The sequence below is a fragment of the Strix aluco genome, chromosome 5, assembly GCF_031877795.1.
Source record: "Strix aluco isolate bStrAlu1 chromosome 5, bStrAlu1.hap1, whole genome shotgun sequence".
NCBI classification, from domain to species: Eukaryota; Metazoa; Chordata; class Aves; order Strigiformes; family Strigidae; genus Strix; species Strix aluco.
In genome coordinates this window covers 45,122,018-45,143,284 of record NC_133935.1, presented here as the reverse complement: position 1 = coordinate 45,143,284, position 21,267 = coordinate 45,122,018, and the positions used below count along the sequence as shown (strand labels likewise).

Here is a 21,267-nt window from a genome sequence, read left to right as displayed (position 1 = left end):
TGTAGTATGCAATGAATGTAAAGTATTCATTCCTGAGCTGTTTCTTTTTTTTTCCTTTTTTTCCCTCCATTTCTACATTTTGCCAAATAGTCTTATGCTGCTTGTTATTTCTGTTCATATTGCAGATTGAGAATGTTGATGTCTGCCTTAGCTTTCTGGCAGCCAGAGGCGTAAATGTCCAAGGTCTTTCTGCAGAAGGTAAGAGAAACAGATCATCAGAACAAATAATAGGATTTTTTTTCTGAAAACTAATTTTCTTAACACAAATTATTTGCACCTAAATACCAAACTCCAGCTGACTTGAACAGCATGAAAATATAGATTAGTGATAGCAAATGAGAGAGTTTAGACTTCCTTTTAATTTTCCCTTGAAATTGAACCAAGAAATTCAATATGTTTATGAAGCCTGAGACAATGTTTTAAAATAATAATTTTTCAGTAGTATTAATCTTTTCATGTTACCTCCACAATATTTGATAGGTACAGGGTTTGCCAAGCGTACTTTTAAACTTGCTTATATATGGGATTCAAACAATAAAAATTAATATGAGAATCTTGCTCAGTTAAGTAAACCCAGGAAAGACTATTTGTTTAAGCAGATTTAGTAGTAGTAGTAGCAATGCTGTCAGGATGAGTCTGAAAATTCTTGTATTACTTTGATGTCACGTATTAAGTGAAAGAGTAAATAGTCTTGCTGCTTATAGCCCTTTTTGCTCTATTAGTCACCTCATGTGACTGTCTAATACAGTTACAATGAAGTTAATAAATATATTAAATCAAAACCATTAAAGTACCAGTTATCTTAGTTAGTATGTAATATTTGCCTTATGAATGTAAAATTAAGTCAGGTGGATACAGGAAAAATACATTTTTTCCAGAGATGGTAATTTCAGTTGAATCTTAGAAGATATCCAGAGAAAAAAAAAATTGAATGCTATTGTTTTATTTTAAAGTTATCTCAGAATTGCTATCTTTCATCATTTCCACATTTCTAGTACCTTAGCAGAAGTGTAACATGGACACAATATGTACTGTCCACTCACTTTTTGATTGTCTACTTATGGAAAGCTCCTTAACTGATTTAAAAGAACATCTGTATGTACTGTAGATATATTGAATCATGAAAACATTTACATGTTATTATCTCAAAGCTGATTAGAACTTGAATTTTTTAGGGCAGCCTATTTTTACTTGCATATGAAATAACAATCAAATGGGTGAATAACATGAATTTATTTCATGAGAATACTCTTCATTGTTTAATACCATGACTCAGCTCATGATACTTATTTTCTGTACTTTTAAAAATGAAAATCTGAGTGCATTCTGTAATACATTCTTTTATTCATACTTTTGTTTTGCGCTGGAAAACAATTTTTTATAACATATGCTTCAATTGCATAGCATTATGTTAAAATACTACTAAAAGCAATACTATGTAGTGTTAAATGCAAGGACTGTTTTTTAAAACTTTCATTAATCTTTAAAGAATAATTTTAATAAGGTAGACCTTGAGTTCTGAACTAAGATTAAAACTAGTTTTGCTGTTTTGCAGTTGATCATGAATCTGCTGTATATCTGCTAATATGTTTGTAATATTAGTTCAAAGTATCACAGAAATGTGATTTACTTAAATACACCATTTTTAGTTTGTACAATCCTGAATATTAAAATTTCTCTTGAGAAGAAATTGAGAAAAAAAGGCTTTTTAAAATCATGATATTGTCAAGTTACCTTCATAACGTTTTGTCAGCATGTTTATATTTAAAATCAATTAAATTTAGAAACCATAAGTCTGTTTCTTGTAATAGGCTTTGGTAGATGTGTCTTGTTACTACTGGATCATTTATTAATAACCAGGCAGTTTCTGGAACAGTAAACCATGAGCTTAACAAGGATTGAAGCTTTTCCCACCTCATTTGGACACTTGAGCAAAGACATCAAGAACAGAAGTTATTTTCAAATCTTTACTGCAGAATCTCTACTGGAGAACCCAAATGATAAATAATAAGCCAGTTGCTACAAACAAAAACACTCCCCTCCTCTTCCCTGCAAGTGTTTAGTACATATTAGAAGTTTCTGGATTTTTTCTATGTAAGAGAAATCTTCCAACTTTGACTCATTTAAAATTAGGAAATAAAAAGAAGTTAAAAACTGATAGCATTCTTCTTTAGAAATAGTAAAAAATAAGGTTTGACACAGAGCAAAATTTTAAGATAAAAAATTATGAGTGACATTTAACAAAGAGTTCTTTTCCTGAGCATTAAGTGATACAAAGTCATAAGAATAATTAAACCAGTATCATGTACAGAAAATCTTTTAGAATCAGAGCAGCTTAAAGATAGATAGTTGTGTGATTTTGCTGGGTTTTTTTTAAGATCATTTTAAATATAATTTTTCTGTTCCTTGATAATGATCTTCCTTGAAACCATTGTGACTGCAAAAGTCATTGTTGCTTAAAAATCTTTCTAATTCTGAGAAAGTTCTTCTGTGTATCTCTGGTATTCTCATGGGAAATCAAAGATCCTGCAGCATCTTCATAGGGAAGATGAGAAAGTATGGATATTTAGGACAAGTTTCTATTTTGCAAAGTATATTCCAGTGTCCAGGATTGTGTTTGCTTTTGAAGAACGGGTTGAGAGCATAAGGACTCCAATGTTTGCTGGCCTGTTAATGTACGTACTAACATTTCACTTACTCTTATTGAAAGAAAATTAGTGTGGTTTAAAGGACATGAATATGGCAGTCATTGTTTAAAAATTCTGCTTTTAAAATTACCTAAAAAAGGCTGTGTAACACATAGAGCTCAGTATTTAGATTTGCAGGGAAGGCAGAAATATTGCAGTGTTGCATGTTAGGTTACAAGGCTATAGGCCAAATGAAAACCTTTCACAAGAAGTTCAATGCCAAAGAAAATTAATAATGAGGTTATGAACAGACCTAAGTACTGAAGATAATTTCATTAAAGCCTCCTGAGGCTTCTTTTTTTTGACACAGAGATCCTTTATGAGCAAAGAATAGCATTATCCTTTTAAAACCTTCATCTCAGACTGGGGAAAGACTAAGGGAATGGCAGATATGAGGATGCTACTGTGGCTCACCAGAATTTCATACCGGTAGCTATTTTATCCTTATGTGAAAGCTGTAGTTTTGAAGTCCTCATTAATCCGTAATAGCAGTGTAAAATAGAATGCTAGAAAATCATGTGGTTGGAAAATTCAAAGATGCAGTCATGAACCTTACAGTCACCTTTTTTAATAGGTGTTTTCCATTAATCTCCTTCTCTCATGTTCTTTGCAAATTCTTATGAATAGATATGTGCTCATCCACAAGGCTGCTGCCATCTCCTCTTTCTGATTTTTCCAGAAGTCTCTGTTTATTCCCAGTGTATGCAGAACTTGCCCAAAAAGCAAGAAAAGTGATTTAAAGCCATGAGGTAGAAGGGATGTGTACCTAAGTCCAGAGAGAATTCAGATTTTTCTGAATGGACCTCTGCTTACTGAGAATATTTGTACTGTACTGAGGCATGATTATTTAATTATTTAAGGTTTGGTGTACTTTTCTTTATGACCATGCACATGTGACTGACTCATCATGAGGACATTATGGAGATACATGTTTATTGCAAGTGACACATAAATAAGCAAAGATTATAGCAAACAATAAAGTATCAGTGATACCTAACATGTTCCTGATATTAAAGATAAATTAAGAGATAGAAACATGTATGGTTATAGGTATGTACAGAGATGTTTTGGTATAAAACTGTTACAAAACTGAAGTCTAAAACCACAGTGTTTTCACTTCTTTTTCTTTTTTTTTTTTTTTAAATAGAAATAAGGAATGGAAATTTGAAAGCCATTTTAGGGCTCTTTTTCAGTTTGTCTCGGTACAAACAGCAGCAACATCATCAGCAACAGTACTACCAGTCTTTGGTGGAGCTACAACAGCAAGTCCCTTCACCTCCAGCTGAAATCAGCCAGTCCAAAACGCACCAAGATATGCAGTCAAGGTAGGTTAAAAAGTTAATTTTCTCAGGTGCAAAAGCTTTTTATTTTGTCTGTTCAAAAACTACAAGTATTTGCAGAAAAAAATAGGTTATTTGCAAAAGACTTAAAAGACTGGCTTTTTCTTTTTTTTAATCTATTTTTGCAATGGATATAGGAAAACATCTTAAGTGTTTGTTTAGTATTAAGCTTGCATTTCTTGGGAGTAAAGCTAGAGTGAGGGCAGGGAACATTCCCAATTAAATTTACATTAAATTTGATTTAATTTTAAGGCATTCTTTCACATTATTATTGATTCTACTGTCTATTGCAACATGAGACAGCACACCATGAGGTTAGTATACTCGTTATTTCCACGTTTTCCTCACATACACAGTTCCATATCTAAGCAAACAACATCAAATGATTAGCAAAAAAAGTGGGGAAAAGGCACAATTAATAATTTCATTTGTTATAAACTCTTTGCATCCCCACACATTCTGTTTTTGAATGCCTAATTCTATTTGAATGTTTTTTGAAGGAGAAAAACTGGCCTTAATCTAGTTGTTTCTTTTAAGTGGTCAGTTTATGACTTAGTTTTAGGAAAGCAAAGCACTCAGCAGAATCCTTAATTGCTGAATTATATTACTTTCAGACCAAAGCTGAAAACATGTTTTGAGAAGGTAGTTGCTTGTTGACAATGAGAAAAGAAGCAGTTTTAAACACAAATATCTATTTAAATGGAAAAAGTATTAGTAACATATACTTTATTGAGGAAGTTAAAAGAAAGCCATTCACATGTAGGACTATGTAAAGTGTAGTTTAATGAAGAACTTTACATATTGCTGTGTTGGGTTTAATACTTGCTTGATTTATTATTTGCTTGTTTAAAATTTTTTGTGTACTTACTGAACAATTGTATATCTAGAATGTGATAAATCAGCGACCTAGGATGGATTAAATGTATCAGACTACAATAATGAAATTTTGGTTCTTGAATCCATTCATATCTAAATTAGCCTTTCATGTTAATAGTAAATATATATTATTCAGCTGAGAAAACTTTTCACACTTTAGCCTAATAGAAATCTTTGTCTTGAAACTGGGAATATTGTAAATATACGTTTATAGGAAAACGTTGCTGATGGCATCTTAGTTACCTCATTTAATACAAAAATTAAGATACACTTACGTTTGTCTTCAGCATTACAATGTGAAATGCATTTTTTTTTTCTCTGCTATTGATAATGTCTTTGAATGCTTCCTCTGTGAAGTTTACTATTAACATTTAATCTAGGGAATTATGATGTGAAGAAGAATCTGACCACTCTCAACATTTTCTGAAGTTGAATTTCTGCTTTCTGAAGGAAATTTAATACTGCATAAGAGGCAGTTATTCAGAGACTAATTGTTTTTCCTATCATAAGAAAGACATTTTGCATGTAGGTCTACAAGTATTCACTGCTTTAATCGGTGGAATTATGGGCTTAACCAGCTTCATGTAAATACCTTTTGTTATTGGTTTTTGTTTATAATTTAGTAAAAGAACTGAAACATTTCTTGCTTTTCTAATTTACCCATGGTGAATTTTTAATAAAAAACCAGTTACCATGTTCCTTTACACATGACCACTATTGCAAAGAATTCTGTTAGTCCCAAAAAGCTTAGAGCAAAGCAGTTGTTTATTATTTGGAAGACAGTGATTGCACAGTAGTCCTTTGTCTGCTCAGAAATGGTAGGCAAAGAGGGGATGAAGTGTTTATAAAGCTTTCTTTTCATTATAATTCCCCAAGATCTCATGGTCCTTCGTCACCTTTTTCTCTTCTTTTACTTTGCTATGATTAAATATACTTCATTATGAGGAAGGGCAGTCATTCCTTGTCTAGAACCCCAGCATTCATGCCTTTGCAGAGTGACATCTAAGGCTGGTTTAACAAAATTTCTACTTTCACCAGTGTGCTTTAGACCTTCTGTTTTAATGCCAGGAGTTTAAAATAGTTTCATCGTTTGATTAAATTTCTATTCATAACTATGTTTCAGCTGCAAAATGTTTCTATATAAAAAATTATTACACTGAGATTGATACCATCTTTCTTATTTCCTATCTGTAAACTGAAAGCAATAATTTTTCTGTTTCCTTTCACATATACAGAAGTTCAATGTTTGTCACCATAAACTTGTGTACTGCCTGAGAGAATATGATTTTCTCTATCCATATATTTTTCAGTAAAGACTTTAAGGATAAAAAAAGGTCCCTACTTCTAAAAACTTTCCACTGAATGAAAGATTTCTATCTTCTGCTACGAATGTGTCTAGTATTCTGAGCTGCTAGCAAAACAAGGAGCTCCAGGACTTAGAAACAAACAGAAATATACACTTTTTTTTAATACTAATTGGCTTTTTCATTCATCACTGTCTAGAACTACTATTAGGAAATTAGCATAGAGTAATATGTCCCTTTCTAAGACAAATTACTACATTTGAAAAGCAGGTTTCCTACAAACAGATGGGTATATACAAGTATACATTGATATGAACTCTCTTTGGTGGACTTAGCAACCCTTCTTTTCATAGCAGTCATTTAATTTAATTTTTTTCCCATCAAAACAAATATTTTGGAAAATAGTTCAAAATTATTTCCCAAACAGCTTTTAAGTTTTAAGCTGTTAATAAGTAAATAAGAGCTTCTGTTAAGAAAGAAGCCCAAATATGAAATTAAAAAATAAAAAATGCCTTTAATGCGATTCATCTTGCCCACCTTTTGCTACCTGAAGTGCGAACAGGTAGTTTACATGGCTCCCAGGACTGATTTCTATATGATTGCTTTCATGGCAACTGTGTCTCAGCATTAATTGCAGAAGGAACCAACGTGACTGACTGATTTACAGGGCAGGAGTTCATGGTTTAGAAGGTCCTAAGGAATTTATATGGCTGCTCCATGGGACAAGTGAGACCTTCAGGTATTTTTGGTGAAAAGTAGTTTCATACAGATACATAGATCTTCCTTTTTCACTGAACAAAGAGTATTGAAAAGTGATAAAATCTAACGTGTAATAATGTCACATTCTTCACCTTTTCCATGTGAAATTATTAACACAATAGACATTTTAACTACTATCAATAATACAGTTATTTTACTTTTTTTCTAAGATAGTGGTGATACAATGAGCTATTTTATCCTTTCATAGTGGATGTTGATCTTTAAGGCAATTTATTATTACACATTTATTGTGCAGCTATGCCTTTATTAGCCTATTGAAGTTCTGAATATGCTTTTAAAAATTCTTAATACTTTCTGTTTTCTAATATTTTATACCGTGAAAAGAGTTGGCATGTAAAAACAGTAAGGCAGCAAATTACTCATGGTGTATATGTTGGAAAAATTATTTGGCAAATGCACATAACAGATTATTTTGCATTAATTTGGTTTGTGGTCCTTTATTAACTAGAAATAGTTCTTTCAGGTTTTTGAGAGGAACAAGAAAAATTATCTTATTATTATGGCAGAAACCAGATAATTAATATAGTAGCAAACACTTGAATGGCACATTCATCTTGATTCAATAATGGCAAAGCTCTTCAATTGTAATTTGAGTAAATTTTCAAAGGTATTGTGAAAATTATCTTCTAATACACATGCGTATTTTATTTTACTTAAGACTAACATATTTCTACTGTGTTAGACACTTGATAAAGCTGTCTTTTTGAGGCACTGTGTACGTTTAAGTGCTTTTGATATGTATGTGTTTGTATCTGTGCAGACATGTAAACAAAACCAAAACATATACACTAAAAAATATGGATGCTTTTTATAGACTTTGTACTTTTAAATAAGCATTCACACTTCATGTTGTAATTTAAGTCCTTGAAATTATGTCTTAGTAATTGCAGTTACTTTAGGTTAGATTATTCCATCAGAAAAGTCATTTTTGTTGCTTCCATCTAAGGAGTAGTAAATATATTGCTTAATTTCAACCTGATTTCCTAGGAGGCAAAATGCCATTCTGTGTGCTTTATTAAAAAAGTACGAAAAGGTGATGGTCTCCACTGTTTCAGAGAGAAATACAGATTATACATGGGAGAGGAAAATACCTCTGAGAAGTCACACAGAAGATGGTCAGGATACAGAAGTGGTAGCATTCAGAAGCTGCTGAAGACCAAGAAAGTTTTGTCCTTGTATGTACAGGGCTAGTGTCTCATTCTCCTAATTTAAGAGAGTGGTCCTGATGATGGTCATGACAATGACGGCACTCTCATCCTGATTTCCAGGTTATGATGTCCTCAGTAATGATGAATGTCTGTGATCATTACTGGGTTTGAGCCCGTTCTGCATGCCCCTGAAGCCAACCTACTTTAGTATCAACCTCAAGGAGAGAGTGTTTGGGACCTTTGTTAACAAAATCTGAAACAGGCACAATAGATGATATTATGACTCTACAGCTTTCATAGCCAGGTTGTTTTGATATGGTAAACAAACAAGTCCTAAGGGAAGGTTTCTATAATCAAAATATCATGAGACTGACAGGATTAGTTTTGTGCAGAAATGGGGAATTCAGAAGACATTCAGGAGGCTAGTTGTCCTTGGATGACTAAGAAATCGGTGTTTCCTACAGGAGAAAACACGGATCAGAAATGTAATTAAACTGGTTTCTGGAGGAGTCTCTCTCCCCTTAGTGTAAAGTTTGCATAGGAGGATAATGAATTTTCTACGTCAGGCTCCTAACAAAGTCATCTAAAATTGGTCGGTATGGCAATACTTTAACATTCCTAATCCCATGCAATCTGTCCACAACCAAACTCGGAATTGTGAAAATTATGCAAACAGAAGGGGAGCCAGGTTCTGGATGTCAAAGAGTATCATCGGTTTATCTAATCCTAGGGCCAATAGCAACATTTCAAATTCAATGTAAAAAGAATGAAGAAAGTTCTTTTATGGTAAGTGAAATTTCATTGAAAATAACATGCTTTACTTATGGGAGATTATAATTTCTTACCACTAAGTATAAAAACTCTTAAAATTATTTAGATGATTATTGGAAAAATCTGTGGTAAATAATAAATGGTAACCTAAGGTAGAGAATGATTTTAGATGTGATTTCTGGTTTCTTTTTATCCTAAAATTTCCTATATTCTTGTATGACTGACTCTGGGAATTGAATACTTCAAAATCTGGGGTAGGCACTTCACTCTTTACTTATGACTTTGTTGCAGCTTTGAGATAGTTAAAAAAATACAGTGCTGGTGGCCTTATTTATTTCTGTCAGTACAGATAGATGACAACAATGGTTACATTATATTTTTATGCTTCGCTTTGCTAGTGGATTCCATTATCACAGCAATACATCTAAACTTTCTGCAGTGATGATCTTTCAACCACCCAGATACTAAGAGAAAACACATGTGGATGAAAGAAGTTCTGTCTCATTTATGGATTAGGCAGTAACTGGTTTCAGTAAGCTGTCAGCAAGATTCCCCGAGACGGACAAACTATTTTATCACGTACAGGAATGATGAGCACAGCTTGAGGTCCAGATGGATTTTGTTAAATTTGTTCTATTAAAAGAGCACCCTGGTTTTCCTAGGCATATAAACAAAGTTAGGTAGCTGATTTCTACAGTCAGTTGCATATATAACTACTGCAAGGAACAGGGTTTCATGTTGCCTCCTGCTCAGAAGTATCAGGGGAAAAATGAAGCATATTGGACACACAGCTTGTGCTGTGTGAAATACAGTAATGCAAATGTAGTGGTTATGATTATGAATTTAAATAAATCCATGTTAGAATACTGGCAATCTGGATGCCAATCTGGGTTACACTACTTTCAATTTAGAAAAAGGCCTTTGTTTCTGTGTTCTTGAGGTTTAAAATATGTTAACTGTCTACCCTGAGTACATTGCACTGACACAGGCTAAAAAATGGAATGTGTACATAGTCATGCATCTTCCTTGGTTAATGGAAAGGAAAGTGATGAAACAAGTCTCTTCACTGTCCTTAGCTCTTGATATTGCTAGTCACTTGGTTTTACTGAAGGGAAACAGGTAGGCGGTTCCTGCTTTTCCTGCTGCAGAATCACTATCTAATGACTGCAAAGAAGAAAAATTAGGAAAAGGTTTGTTTCTTCTTTCTATTCTTTGTTTTCTAGTAAGGGTCTAAGTGAACAGACCACTATTATTAGTCTAATCTGATGTATTTTTCTGCATCTGGGAGATAATACAGAATGAATTGCTTAATGTGATTGCATCAGCTGACCTTCAAATGGACCTTAGGGATTTAATTTTACTTTAACTAAGCTATCTTTCTATCTTCAAAATCAGCTTTGGCCCCATTTTGTTCTACTCCTCTAAAACGCAATCATTACAGTCACAGAATCACAGAATCATCTAGGTTGGAAAAGACCTTGAAGATCATCTAGTCCAACCATTAACCTACCATTGACAGTTCCCAACTACACCATATCCCTAAGCGCTGTGTCAACCCGACTCTTAAACACCTTCAGGGATGGGGACTCCACCACTGCCCTGGGCAGACCATTCCAACGCCTAACAACCCATTCTGTAAAGAAATGCTTCCTAATATCCAGTCTAAACCTTCCCTGGTGCAACTTGAGGCCATTCCCTCTTGTCCTATCGCTTATTACTTGGTTAAAGAGACTCATCCCCAGCTCTCTGCAACCTCCTTTCAGGTAGTTGTAGAGGGCGATGAGGTCTCCCCTCAGCCTCCTCTTCTCCAGATTAAACAACCCCAGTTCCCTCAGCCGCTCCTCGTACGACATGTGCTCCAGACCCTTCACCAGCTTTGTTGCCCTTCTCTGGACACGCTCGAGTAATTCAGTGTCCTTTCTGTAGTGAGGGGCCCAAAACTGAACACAGTCATCGAGGTGCAGCCTCACCAGTGCCGAGTACAGGGGTAAGATCACTTCCCTGTCCCTGCTGGCCACAGTATTTCTGATACAAGCCAGGATACATTGGCCTTCTTGGCCACCTGGGCACACTGCTGGCTCATGTTCAGCCGGCTGTCAATCAACACCCCCAGGTCCCTCTCTGACTGGCAGCTCTCCAGCCACTCCTCCCCAAGCCTGTAGCGCTGCTGGGGGTTCTTGTGGCCGAAGTGCAGCACCCGGCATTTGGCCTTATTGAAACTCCTACAGTTGGCCTGAGCCCATCGCTCCAGCCTGTCCAGATCTCTCTGTAGAGCCTCCCTACCCTCGAGCAGATCAACACTCCCACCCAACTTGGTGTCATCTGCAAACTTACTGAGGGTGCACTCGATCCCCTCGTCTAGATCATCAATAAAGATGTTAAACAGGAGTGGCCCCAAAACCGAGCCCTGGGGGACACCACTCGTGACCGGCCACCAACTGGATTTAACTCCATTCACCACAACTCTTTAGGCCTGGCCATCCTTGCAGCCCGGGACCTGGACCGCTGCATGTTTACGTGGCAGCTCCGTCTGGGTCTCCACGTTCTTTCTGGTGGGGGTTTTGACCCAAGTGGAGACCATGGTTCAATCTACTCGTGGAGGACGATGAGATGACAGCTAGCTCAGATAAGCTCTAGACCCAGTAGATGGACTGTGCCCTGTCCACATGAACTGCTGCTCAAACTGACGCGCCTCACCCTTCTGACCCACCACGCCCTGTTTGCCCATCCTGATGGCCGCACTCCTGGTCACTTGCATTCCCTGGGGGATGCTCTTGTACGTGAGGGGCGTGGGGCGTCGTCACTCCGGTCTCCACCCACTCTGAGTCCCCGCTGCCCTCGTTCGCAGCTCACTCTTCGCACTCAGGGGGGAGGCGGTTTGAGGCTCTCCCTCTTCCCTGGGCTTCTGCCTTCTCAGCTTTCAGTTTTGCCGTGGGTTTTTTTTATGCTTTCAGAAGGGTCCCCCGCCACTATCCTCCTCTTGGGAGCCCCTCTCCTCAGCAATTGAGCTAAGAAGGTGGAGGCAATGAGTCCTCATGATTCCCAATTAAAGGAACTTCAGGAAGGAAGTTCTTTCATCTTCATTGTCCTGAGGTCCGAGCAACTAAAGTATATAGTATCTCTATGTACCAGTTAAATCAGTTAACTGTGTACCTAAGCAAATAGATGATAGTAAAGAATGATGAGTTGTATAAATTAGAGATTTGTTCTTGTGATAAGCACAATATAGGTCATCAGGAAAAGTGGCTCAAACGTAGCTATGAAATTAATCTATACATTTGATAGAACTGTCATTACATGTTGGGAATTACTGTAGTCTCGGGCGTTTTCTAGGCTACAGTTATGATATATTGACAGAACATTGTAAAAAATACACCTTGATAACTTCCTACATATTAGTATTACTGCCACAGTATCATTAGCAATTTTTTTCCCCCTAAAATTCACCTTAATGGCTATATTTTGAAACAGCATGCAAAAATGCATCAGCACTATTTGAAGTTTCATAATGCATACTTCTGTTTTATTTGAAAGACTTAGAAATTACCATACACAAAAGGCTTACTTTTTGATGATGACAAATGACTAACCTTTCTCATAACCTTCACACAGAAAAGGCAGAATAATGCAATCACAAGAATGTATTTGTGACATACTTTCCTGTAGCCCATCCTCTCTAAGATAAGAAGATATCTATTAATATTTCTGAAGCTTAAAATAAGGGGAAAAAAGTTTCAAAGCAGACTTCCAGTTTCTAAAACAAATAGTCTTTTCTATAGCTATAATATAGCATCTACTAGATAGAAAAGATAAAATGTAAATGATAAGGCATTTCATAGCCTCTCAATAGCTTTTAAGATTTTTTTAAACTTTTCATCTATTTAACCATTTCACTACCTAACTCTCAGAAACTGCTTATATCTTTTACCTTTTTACATAAGTCTGTGGGTTGGATCCTGAAAACCTTGTCCTTTACTGGTTGGTATCTGCCCTCGTGCGTTATTTAGTGTGTTCTACAGTTTGTCCCCTCTGCAAAGTACCCGATGTTTGCCTGAACCTGTCACATGAGACTGATTTCTCCTGTTTATAAATTACCTCTGCTATCTGCTCAACAATGATATTTCTTTCTCTGCCTCTTGCTCTGTTTGCATTTTGAAATGCGACTGTCATCCTTTCTTGTTATCTATTCTTACAGTTTTCAACAGTGTTTTAATTCAGATTAGTGACAATTCTCATTGTGTGCATTTCAGATATTCTCATTGTCTGCCCTTGTCTCCCTTGCCACTCATTACTTTTTATAGTTCAGTTTTGGTGCACTTTGGCCATAATTTTCGCTGTTGCTAATCCAGATCATACAGTATTTAATGGGAAGTGTCCCATTCATACTTGCAGCATTTGAATCCAAATTTTCATATATTTCCTTTTGAAGGAATAGAAGCTTTATGATGTAGCTATTTTCCCTTCAGACATTTTTTGTTACTCTACCCTCACTTTCCATAGATATTCATTAATTATCCTAATTCTCTGAAAATGAGATCTGATGCAATTGTGTCCATGAATTTTTTTCCTTTCCCAGGCCTGCCACCTATTTAATTCTGATGTCTTGCAAACATTTGGGGTTGCCTGTAATTTTGTGTATATGGCAAATAAATTTTAAGTAAATGTAAAGTGCAATGGGACCCATATTGAATTATTGCAGTCTTCATTCTTACCTATTCTGAAGCAAAATGTTCTTTCATTATTCCTATTTATTCCTTAATGCATTCCTTGATAGTAGTGTGTGACTCAGTCTTTTCCTTGCATTCTTGTATTCCTTTAAGTAATAATTTTATATTTGTCCTGCTACTTTCTTTGCTACGGTCAGTCCTTTTTATCAACTTTGATTTTTTAGTATTTTCAGAGACTGCAAAAAATGTGCATATTGCAGTTTTGCAGATGTCAGTTAATGAAATAACATTACACTTTGCAGCCACTATGGAGAAGATGGCTTTCTCTCTTCATTTACTGAAAAAAAAAATCACAAATCCATACAATTCCAAAGAAGGACACACAGTGCTGTTTATGACAATTATTGACCATGGAAAATGGATTAAAATAGAAGTGAAAAAATTAGCTTTTGTTATATTTCCAATTGACCACACTTACAAGAAATAAATTAAAAGCTTAGGAAAATTACTTTTATATGTATTTTATGTTTTTGTCTGCTTTTTTGAAAATGCTTATGGGAACATAGCTGAAATGTTGATAGAATCTTTTGTAATTTCTTTATATTGCGTAGCCCTTTACAGTTTCAGAGTCAATGGGAAGACCAAACAAAATGCTCAGAAATGAACTTTTCAATAAAAACAAGCTTAACTATGTGATAATTATTTGACTGATGCAGGTTTATAGCAATTCCAACCATACTTTAAGATGTGTTGATGAATGTGGACCTTCTGGAAATCTTTGAAAAGGTTCAAGAGACAATGAGTGTAGATCTGAAGAAGTGACAGCTTCAGGCTTTCTGGCACCCCTTTTTTCATTCCCTCTAGGAGAAAACTTTGTTACAGTCTTATTCTATCAAATTGTGAAACAGAATAGTGACATACATTTCTGCGCAGATCATGTGATATAATTTTGTTCTAGTGTAAGATCATAAGAGGTATGGAGATAAGGCCATAAAAGGGTACAACTGGCCCCTAAGGGCCTACTCCTAGTTCTGGCAACACACTGTTATCTGTTTGGCTGATTTGTTCAGAGAAATTATTGGGTTTTAAAAGATTGTATCATTTCAGGTGAGCTACAGGTCAGGTTAAGCACAGTAGTGAAGTAGCACATTTATTAATTTGTTGATATTCTCTTTGTTTATTTAATGTTGTGATTCATATATTCCTTCATTTCGTTCCACAAAATACCCATACTACAAATACTGGGAACAGGGTGGGAAAGGTATGGTCACTGTGGCAGATGATTCGTTCTTACTACAAGTCACTGTGTTGTGCAAGAACATAAATGTTGATGCAAAACTGGGTTATCTGCGTTTTAGTTTATGAGCTGTGAACAACAGGAAAACACGGAAAACACAATTTTACTTATACCTCCAAGCCTGAATCAATTGGAGACAGACTTCTTGCATAAGATGCCAGAAGTTCAAACAGTGGAAAGGAGAGATGTCAACCTAATATAGAACAGATATGAGCTAGAACTGCCTGAGCCATACACATTTCCTCTTGTGAATGAAAAAATAAATGTATGGTTCTGTGTTAGATATACATATATAAACTATAAAATATAGATATATCTATAAAGTACACATATGTATATAATATTCATATATAAATTACATTTTAAAATATATATATAAGTAGATAGATACATATATATAGATGTAAGCATATATTAATTCACCAGGACTGGGCTAAAAAGGCAAAAGAAATGTCTGAAAAATATTGTCTGTGGGAAACTTCAGGTTTTTTGGTTTTCTCCTCAGTGTTCCTTGGTGGTCCATTTGAGGAATCAGAGATCTTTTACCTGCCCAGACTGTTTGGTATGGTGAGAAGCCTGGAAACTTTTGTTTCCTGTGGCATCTCTCCAGGCACACTTGGTATTTGGAGTCGGATGAACCTTAGAATATTAGCTCTTGTGCTTTGTGCCAGGCAGGCTGATGAGAATCATACAGCCAAGGAGCTCATTTTAAGAAAAATAAATTAAAAAAAATAAATGTATACAACACAATCAAGACCTTTTGGGGAAATTTTTATGTTTAAAATGCATTCTTTTAAACCTAGTTTTTATCAGGGAATCGTTCTAATTGAAAAGTCTTGAACAGTTCTGGAGTGCAGTCACCCTAGTGATATAAATGCACTTTATAAGATCAACAGCATATTAAAATTCAAATATGCCAGTAAGGTTGAAAGACTGATTACATACTGCAAACCCTTTTGCATTTTGTCTAAATTTAACAGATCACATAGCTGGCATTTTAGAACCACCATGTGACTCTTAACATTGTAGAAAAATGACAGTGTGCTGTAACATGATCCTTTTGATCTTTCGAAAGACTGTTAATAAAAAGTAGATGATATTCATGGTGATGCTGTATGGGTTAATTTTTGAAGAAGGAGGTTAAAATATTTTCAGCTTGATTCATGCTCCAGGTTTATAGGAGCTCCATCCTTCAGCTTTATGTGGTATACACACTTTCAAGGAGTTGTTTCTTTCCTATTATACCATGCTATTTGTATAGCAACAAGACAGACTTTCTGGCAGTTTAGTCCGGTGTCAAGCAATCACTTGCCTTCACTCTTCATCCTCTGTGTTTTTATTTGCCCATTTCAGTTGAATATTTCACTTCACTTTCATTGGGAGGGCAGTTAAGAACCTTTAGCTTATATTGACTTTCTAGGTTGCCCTACACCTTTTAGGACCATTTCTTAATCCTTTTACCCTGCCTGCAACTGCATGCCCTCTATCAGTTCACAGTCTTGGTGGAACATGGCGCACAGCTTCCCAACATGACTGACCGTGCTGCACAGCCACGTGGTGCAGCGCAGAGTCCTGGGTTTTGCAACCAGCATGGCTATAGTACAGCTGTGGTGTTCCCCGTCAGCACCTCACGGCCAGGCCAATCTCTAACATCTCTGTAGCTTCTTTCTCAACACCATCCCAGCTACCTCTGTTCTTAACTGCCTTTCTGGGCAGTTTCAGCATGTATATTCTATTTTCTCACAGCATTTAACCAAGGGACCAGCAACAGAAGTTACCCACTATCACCATTTCATATCTGCTGTGTTGGGTAGTGTTTCCCTGATTTGTGAGAGAAAAGATGGGGGCTTGATTTCCACTGGCAGCCAGTTTGAAGAGTCCAGCTGATTTCTAAGGGTTTTGGATTAAATATGTTTATACCATCTTACCTCTTTTGAACAGGATTTGCTTAACCAAGAGCATCTGCCTTCCCTTCCCCTATGCATTAGGTGGAAGGGGAGAGCTAAGCTTGATGCCAGAGGCCACAAGGCCTGTTCCTGGCCCAGGTCCAGTGCCACAATTGCCTCCAGGATTGCAATACAGGGCTGTAGCTGCAGGAGCAGTAGGGTTTTCTGCCAGCTCTGCAGTCAGGGTTAGTCTCCTCTGTACTTCATATGTCCCTTTCCTGCCAGTGCACTGTGGCTGGGCTTTTTAGATGACTGCTGTAAAGCTGTGACCATGTTGTGCAAGTCTGGTGGTGGGAGTATTATGTCAGTGGAAAGGGACTTGGGAGCAGACAGCTGAGAACCAGAGGCTTTAAAAATCCCCCTTTCCAACCCTCTGACAAATAAACCCTTCCTTGTCCTAAATGCTGTAGTGTTAAACTTGTACTGTCTGGTTTGTTAACATGAATCTGCTGGTTTAATGGAGGTACATATTTATTAAACCTTTGTGTGGATCTGTAAGCATAAAAAATGACTGTTTTAAGAAAAACAGGTTTATTTTCCTGATTGCCAGATGTAACCCTCAGACAATTATCTGGTAGGATGGAGGGCAGCAGCTACGTATTTGTTTATACATTTAAAAGAGCGGCTAGACTTTAGATGTGTTGTAGTTCACATCTGTAATAATGGGGCCAGCGGCTGGGAAATAGGCATCCATGCAAAGCTTTAATAGGTACATCATATCGAGTGTTAATTGAGAAGGAAAACCCAAAGTCATTAGGAACTTGATGCACCTGATTTATGAGCTGTTAAAGTTCTCTTTTTCCCTTTCATTTGTCACATTACTTTGGAAAATAAATTTACCCAGTCATAGTGGAAATGATGCTTTACTGACATTGACATCAATGCCTTTCAAGCCTGTCTGGAAAGTTTGAAAGCAGTCTGTAGGCTGATATTTCATGAATTTGCTAGTGGATAGAGTCCCACGTAATAAGCTTGGAAGTAAAGCATTCTAGCAAGCATTTCCAGATAGGTGTTTCATATGAAAAACAAGTGCCATCTGTCTGTGGGCTACCTTATCAACAACTTGGCAACATAAATGAGATTGAGTTATTTGACCTTTCCAGCTACATTGGAATTGTGTTGTTTGAGATAGAGAAGCTATGATATGCTACAGCAAGACACAACCTTCAGCCTTTTCATCCAGTGGTTAAGATGCATCCTATTCACTCTGTTTTTCCAGCTCACTGTCTATGTTGATTGTACTGTGTATCATTTTATCTTTTACAACATAAATGCACTAAGGTTTTATTTGACATGCTGTTTTCTCACAAACTTCTTTGTTTAGTCAATGCAGATAACTAGCTAACCATTTCTAGATTCTTTCATTTTAAATATGTTGAAAAGAACCATGAGTCAAGACATTGGCGATTATGTCAGGCACAAATTTAACACCTTCAGCAAAACATCCTATGTCACATTTGCATCTTAAATCCAAACGTTATTAAGAAAGATAGCTGTAAATGAAATATAATTTAGTATACTAATGACTGGTTAAAAATATATAAACTGTAATTATTATGACTATTATAATTCCCACAGAAGTTCTGGTCATATAAAAAAGCAGTTTGTCACCATTACAGTGAAGATACATGTCAGAGAACTGAATGATGGTTTTATATATTGAACAATTCCTTTTTGCCCTCTTAAGACTGAAGTACTCCCCTTTTTTTTGTATTCATCATGTGCACATGTGCTATTTGTAATTGGCAGGCACAAAGGCAATGCTGAACCTCTTACTGGGGCTTAATTTGGTAAAGTAACAATAATCATGCATCCCATTCAAGTCTCACATTGTCCCTTGGTTTGTGCCTTCTCCTTGCCCCTCTACAGGACTGCTGTACCAGTATGGGAAGACCTTCCTCCTTTGAGGGCTTCTCCCATCTGTTCTATATTCAGGCTATCTGCTTCAGTGGACTAGCAGAAATTGCTTAACACTTTTCTGGTAGACTCAATACCACCAGGTGTTTTTTATAAGTGTTGCCAGTCTATAAAGCCAGGACTAAAACATTGTGATTTCTATGCTACTCAGAATTTCTGGAAGACGCAGAACTGTAAGAGACAAAAGCAATCTGTGACTATCAAATTTTCTGCTTACTCAGTTCTCTGTCACTTCCTTAATAATGCAAGGAATTTGATGTTGTGATTGCACCTGGCTTAGGCACCTGTCTATATCCTTAGGCTATGTGGATGCCAAAGGATGCACCTGTTTGTAGTAACTGAAATTACCTGGCAGGAGGCCTTACATTGTTTGTACATTTGACATATCCCCTATGCAAATGTCTAAAAGAATAGAGGCATAAATCTGCTGTTTAGTAATGGCACATTGTTGGGTGTTTCAAGGAACATACAGTTTTTAGTGCTGTAGCACAGCCTATCTTCTGTTGCAGAAATACTATTCAGATGCCTTAATAGACAAAGGTGCATTTTCCTGTGGAATTTAACAGTGAGTCTAAGCACATGTCAGGGCTTTCCTAATGAGGCCTCTGATTCATTGCCTGGGTCATGTATCACATACATGACCTGTGCTGCTGTAACAGTAATAAAAATTATGATGGGATGCTTCTTCCATATAGCCCTGCTGTCAGGAGGGTCACCTTTCTTTATCAGGATTTTTCCTGAGTCCATGCTGGATCTGGTATAGCAGATTTGTTCCCCTCTGCTAGACTGTGAACCCGTGCAGATTGCTGGAGAGACTAGTAGCTGTATATTTGTGTTTAGTACCTTTTGTGGATGAAAAAAAGGCACAGAGATTTGAGGTACACTCTCTGTGAATTGAGCTTAGACTTCAGTAATTCAGTCACTGTGGAAATTTGCCCACATTGTCTATTCCTAAAATAATTTCTAGCAAATGAGACAAGCTATAACAATATCCATTATTTCATAATCTGTTCATTGCATCTCTCATAAAAATCTGCATGTTTGCATTATTTCATATTATTGCCAGTTAATTTGTGTTTTCTATCCATGTTCAATTTGCATTCATTAACTCATAGTTTGCTGGTAAGTGTGTTCTTTCTATACATGTTCAAAGAAATTCTTTAATTCAATTTCTCTGTTTCTTCTCATACAGTCTCACAGCCAGATATGCAACTCAGTCTAATCACAGTGGAATTGCAACCAGTCAAAAAAAGACTTCTAGGTCAGTTAAATATCTCTAATTTATTGCTTGTTAGTGATACTCAAGCAAGTATATGCCCATTGATATTTTGTCCTTAGGACATAAGCAGACATGAAACAATGTGTATTTATGTTATGCGTGCAAGCTTCGCAATTATGAGTTTTGCCACAGGAAAGCCTTGTATGATCTGGAGGGAGCTGATTTGTACTGTCTATTAGCAATATTTCTAGTTGTTATGTATCTTGCATCTTTGTATCCTGCATGTAAAATACTAGATGTGAAGGATTAGTTGGTGATTTTAGTGCTCTCTACTCTCTGGCTCAAATCCTCACCTTAGTCATGAGTGAAAAGAAGTTTGGGAGTCCATCCTAATTCCTACTAGATGTTTTGCATGTATCACAAATCCACCTGAAATGTTGACTTCACAGAGCCAAGTTCAAGCAGAAGTAAAATAGAGCAGAAAAAAAGAACCACTTCCAAGACTTCTGCTCCATCAAGAGTCACCTGCACACAGTCCCCACTGATGAGATGCTTTGTTTTGGAAGTGAATTTGACAGCTGTGTGTAGCAACTGATCTGTTTCAGGTTTCATCAGTACTTTGAGTTTATCATTTCCATGAGCACTAAAATCTACAAGCTAGACTGCAGAAGAAAGAAACTGAGGTCTAAAGCTTACTCTTGTTTCTATTTTTTTTTTTTTTTGTGGAGGATAATTAATGTGTTCATTAATTATACCTTTGCTGTACAGTTCATTGGTGAGAACAATGAACTCTAAACTGCATAATCTACAAAAAGATTGCATTTTGTGGTATAGTGCACTAACACAATTTGAGTTGCTGGTGATAGCTTGGAATGGGCTATACCACGGTCCAGTTGCTTTGCACCTGCATTTATAGGTCTTCACTTTTCCTTATTGCTGATGTTCCTGTCTTGTCCACATTCAACATGTCGGGGTTAACAGTCTTATTGTCTAATACTTTAAATCTGTGGCAGTGTTTCCGAAGCCTGTTCAGAGGTATGTGACTTGTCCCTTATTTGTTATTCTCCTCTTTGCATTTCCTTAGCTGCTTAACAAGATTCTGCAAGAGCAGTTTAAAACCTGAATTCAATTAAAAAAGACAGCAAATGAGGTAAACTGGAAAGTGTGTAGAGCAGATGACCTCATGTATAATGTGCTTACTGTGGCAAGTTCTCAAATTCTGGCATGCAGAATATATGCAGAACTATTTTATATTTTAACAGATGAGGTTCCAGTGTTGCACATGCCTTCTCATTGCTTTTTTCATTACCTCTGA

At 36.3% G+C, this 21,267-nt stretch overlaps 1 protein-coding gene across 10 annotated transcripts in view; it reads left to right on the top strand.

The window, feature by feature from the left end:
- NAV3 (neuron navigator 3) overlaps positions 1 to 21,267 on the top strand; it is a 562,960-nt gene that overhangs the window by 392,727 nt on the left and 148,966 nt on the right. For all 10 annotated transcript variants that reach the window (XM_074827171.1, XM_074827169.1, XM_074827167.1 and 7 more), the window contains 3 exons: positions 126 to 198; positions 3,835 to 4,012; positions 19,926 to 19,994. In XM_074827171.1, coding sequence (XP_074683272.1) covers positions 126 to 198; positions 3,835 to 4,012; positions 19,926 to 19,994 — 320 coding nt within the window. The remainder of the gene's footprint in view (positions 1 to 125; positions 199 to 3,834; positions 4,013 to 19,925; positions 19,995 to 21,267) is intronic.